The 4198-nt window shown below is 34.6% G+C and overlaps 1 protein-coding gene across 1 annotated transcript; it reads right to left on the bottom strand.

Moving 5' to 3' along the window:
* Positions 1 to 227: 227 nt before the first annotated feature.
* On the bottom strand, positions 228 to 3499 carry LOC147327914 (uncharacterized). Its single transcript, XM_086295912.1, has 5 exons — positions 3351 to 3499; positions 2787 to 3191; positions 2154 to 2300; positions 1956 to 2014; positions 228 to 1786 (listed from the first exon to the last, which is right to left on the bottom strand). Exons 1-5 carry the CDS (start codon positions 3385 to 3387, stop codon positions 1667 to 1669), a joined length of 768 nt encoding a protein of 255 aa, XP_086152038.1. The 5' UTR covers positions 3388 to 3499; the 3' UTR covers positions 228 to 1666.
* Between the last annotated feature and the right edge of the window lie 699 nt (positions 3500 to 4198).

Raw genomic sequence — 4198 nt, 5'->3', positions numbered from 1 at the left:
TTTCAGTGGGAGAAAACGTTTCGTCACTTATCCAAGTGACTTCTTCTATTTTTATCAAACACCTTTTGTAATACTTATTGCATTGAAGGATACATAACTAGAGCTTGACTACAGAAAAGCAAGAAAGAAAAACAGGAAATCACATGAGGACAAATGCCATGTCCTATCACAAGCAGGCTTCAACACAAGAAGAGAACTTTACTTAAACACAGTCAAATTAAGTCACTTTATTTATAAGCAAGCACATTTAAAAACAACAGCTTCTTTACTGTTTAAAACATAATAAAAGATGACAGTAAAGGAAAACAGAACTTCAAAGAATTAAAAAAACAACAACAGCTAAATAAACCATGTCAGAAGTCAAATTTTAAAATGTACAGACTCAGCATTCAGAGAGATAAAAAGACACATACTCATGCAAATCCTTTAATATAGAAAACCAGAAATTTCAAACTCAACTGTAAAACTAACCGAGAGGCAAGTGTGGTCTTGGAATCAAAGTCTGTTTTGTATTATTAAGACAAATCACAAAGCCTGCATTGTTTGCCTTACAGTTCTTAATTTTTGCACTCCTCTTATTTGTTCAGGCATGCTAATATTGTATGAATACAAGTTGACCACAGCCAGGCTTTATTTGCATTAAGTGACTTGAATAAACATAAAACCTGGGGATCAAAATGGTTGCTATCAACTTTCACCTTTAACCCAAACTTCAGGCTCTATGTATACTCACATAAAAGGGGTATTTGACTATTGTTGCTCACAAAATGAACAGACTGAATACCGTCTACTTTAGATGGGACATTATAAGAGAAACAGGCGATAGAAATCTATAAAGAAAAAATATAATAGCGAACACAGCACTGGTGATCTGAAGAAGGCAAATTATGCATACTGCAGAAACCTGTCACTTAGCAAATTCAAAGTTAATGCATTAATTTACCACTCAGCAGACTGTGAGTGCTGCTTATCATTTCACCGACTCTTATTAAAATGTTAAACTTTCGACTACATCAAATGATATATAATAAAGTAATTTTGATATACTAATGAAGCACATTCAGGTCAGACATTACACCAAAATGAGGGAAATGTGAAATTCATGTTAGTTTTTGACAAATAAAGTTAATTTTACACATTGAATAATCTCTCTACAAATAGACTATAAGATTTCTTATTCAATATTACAAAAACAGTTACCATCAGTCAGTTACACAATCAATCATTTACTGTATCACCATTTAAAGTCATGCACATTTTTCTCTCACAATGCCACAAATACATTTTGCACTGTTCCTTTATTTAGGCTTAACACTCCTTCCTACATAAGTAATCTTCCTTCATAATACTACTTCATGGAGTTTTGAACCAAACCGTATTCTCTTTTTATGCCACTATAAATTCAACACAGTTTACTTCTGGAAATATCAGCGTCTATTGTGAGGAATCTATTAAGCAGTACAACAATGTCAAGTCATCAAAGGTCTTCATTTAGTATCAGCCAAAGAGACTGAAAACAAGATAGAATCAGGAGTTTGTGAACAGCATGTCAAAGTTGGTGTGAAAAGCTGATTAAACAAGAAGGGACAAATCTATCACCTGCTTTTCATCTTAAATGTGGTAGAAAACTGCTGTATTATCATTTTTGTTTTTAATGTGAATGTTCTTATATCTGGGAAGTATTGATGGAGGAATATGTGCTAAAATCTGAACTTTGAATTTTCTTCTTATTTGGTCTCTGTGATGCTTGACGAATTTCCAGGGCAGCATAACACACATCTTCATCCTGAGATTTCAAAATTGTTGTTAATATAGTATTAGAGTTTGTAAGTAAACAGCAAACCCAAACCCCCCCCCCCCCCCCCCCCCCCCCCCCCACCTCACTCTGTAACTTAAAATGAAAATTGTAACTGTAACACCAAGATAGTCTGTTAATTACTGCCGCTGGTGATTACCTGCTTTATGTGACTTTGGCTTTCAGTTGTCTTCATGTCATCTTGAGATGTATTATTTTCTACAGAAAACAGAGGAGAGGACAAATTTTACATCAAAGATGGAACATAACAAATACAATAATACAATAAATTGAGGATGGAAATTAAGTACAAAGTTGTTCAGCTGGAACAGATGGAAGTTACAAATACAGCAGGTACCTATTTTTTGGCGAAGCTGGTAAAACAGTACAGAGGATAAAAGAGAGAAGAGAGCGACAATAAAAGGACACAGAGTGAAAAGCAGCTTCCAGCACACGCTACAGTCCTCCTGAGGTTTGTGGATGTCATGACGAGTCACGGTGGAGGCTGTCTCAAACACAAATTGCAATAATTAGTTTGTATAATTTATTTGTATGCATTTTCATGGTTCATGTTTAAAAATACAGATTTTTCCCCATGTGTTAATTGCAATAATATTTTTTAAATATAGGTGGATACATAAATATAGATCTCAAATGACTAAAAAGAAAAAAAAACAACAATTAATTGACCTATATAGTACATGACCACTGGCAATTACATTTAAAAAATAACGACAAATCAGCTCATTTTGTGGATAACTTTAGGCTCTTTTGTTTTAAGTGCCTTAACTTCTTTAATTAAATCATAAACTGAAATTGGTTATTTATCAGGAGCAATTTACAGTATGAATACTAGAGCTAGAATATTCTTTGAACACCCCAAGATGAAGTTATGGAAGCTGTTCTTATTCTGAGTATTCAGATTATATTCTTTGAATGAATTTCACTCAACTTAAGCTATTTCAAACAGAAATAAGATTCAAACACTTACTCAACAGAATCCTGGTTGTGATGTTGCCATATTTGTAAATATATTTCTGAGAAAATGTTGCGTCAATCTCCTTCTGTTCAGTTCCACAGTAGTAGAGACCCTCATCAGAATCAGTAGTGTTCATGATCAACAGGTCATAGGAGTCAGAAGACTGGTTTTCCACTAAATGCAAACGAGGGAATGGATTGAGAATGTCTACTTTGTCCTCAAGGTATGATGGATCATATTTGTAGTTTGTCCTCAGAATGAGTGAAGGCTGGTTCTCATGAGAACAGTTCCTGAACCAAACTATGAAATTGCGGCTTGATTTTCGGCAGTCGCAGTGAAGAGTGATGTTATCGGCGGGTCTGACTCTTAGCACTAACTCTGGTCCAGACAGCTTGCCATGACTACAGAAAACAACTCCTGAAAGACAAACACAAAATCAGATCAAAAACTAAACAATTTCATCAGAACTAACGTTACAATATTGTTCAAACACTCAGAAACTAAATATCGATTATTACACAAAAAGAAAAATATGAAGTGCAAATGCAATCTTTCAGATTTAACTAAATAATATACCTAAGAGAGCAGTGAGAAGAAAAAGCGTCCTGCCCATGTTTGTCGATGACCTGTAGATGTAAGAGAATCAAGTAAGGCTTACTGCCGGATGTTATGAAAGGAGGAGATTTTTCCATTAAAGGAAATGTAAGTTGTGACTGGTTAGTTGAGCGTAACATTCTTTTGTGGTCATGTGTCACTTTCTTTTTGTATTGATGTAAAGAAAAGATAAAGTTTCTTAAAACTACAGCTGACCAACATTTAAACCGGAACAGTTTAAATGTAAACAAGTCAAAATTGTCAGAAAATTTAATCTCACTTATTAACAATACTGATGCATCTGAAAATTTTCTACTTTAGTTGAAAAATCATGTGTTGTCAATCTATAATGTCAAACATCTCAAGGTAACATTGCTCTTAGTTTTTGGGGTGTCTTCTGTCACAATGGGTCATCAGTGTCTAATCACCAAATTGATTAATTTCTCTATCTAAAATCATGTTAAATTCTTACAGATGATCTCTCCTTATTGAAATGAACCTTATGCGTAAGTTCAATAATGAAGACGTGTAATCATTCATCTGACTGCATTCCTGGGTGTTCGGCTCCAAGTCTATTTCATCTCGACCACTTTCCCACGCTGTCAGTCTCAATACTGATATCATTATTCTAGTCCACCCACCTTCTTTGAGGCAGTCAGCCTCTACTCTGCATGGTTTAAATCTGTGCTCGCCATCATTCTCATTTTCAGACTCTCATTCATGTGACTGCGTCTATATCTTTCTTAATTTGCGTGTTAGCTGCCTTTTCAATCATTTTGATTTCAGGCGGTGTCATCCCAAGAATTCAACAATCTGCAAATAAAAATATG

This window comes from Aulonocara sp. 'chitande type north' Nkhata Bay, linkage group LG6, assembly GCF_057382095.1.
Source record: "Aulonocara sp. 'chitande type north' Nkhata Bay isolate Kocher_YH1m ecotype deep benthic linkage group LG6, A_spYH_male_GT1.1, whole genome shotgun sequence".
NCBI lineage: Eukaryota > Metazoa > Chordata > Actinopteri > Cichliformes > Cichlidae > Aulonocara > Aulonocara sp. 'chitande type north' Nkhata Bay.
This window is presented reverse-complemented; position numbering and strand designations above follow the sequence as displayed.

What these genes read in the sequence shown, in the direction of transcription:
- LOC147327914 (XM_086295912.1), bottom strand. Translation starts at nt 3,387, where the DNA reads ATGGGCAGGACGCTTTTTCTTCTCACTGCTCTCTTAG. An exon ending in TCTTCTCACTGCTCTCTTAG is followed by an intron (nt 3,192 to 3,350) that starts GTATATTATTTA and finishes TTTGTCTTTCAG; the next exon opens with GAGTTGTTTTCTGTAGTCAT. An exon ending in CACAACCAGGATTCTGTTGA is followed by an intron (nt 2,301 to 2,786) that starts GTAAGTGTTTGA and finishes TGTTTGAGACAG; the next exon opens with CCTCCACCGTGACTCGTCAT.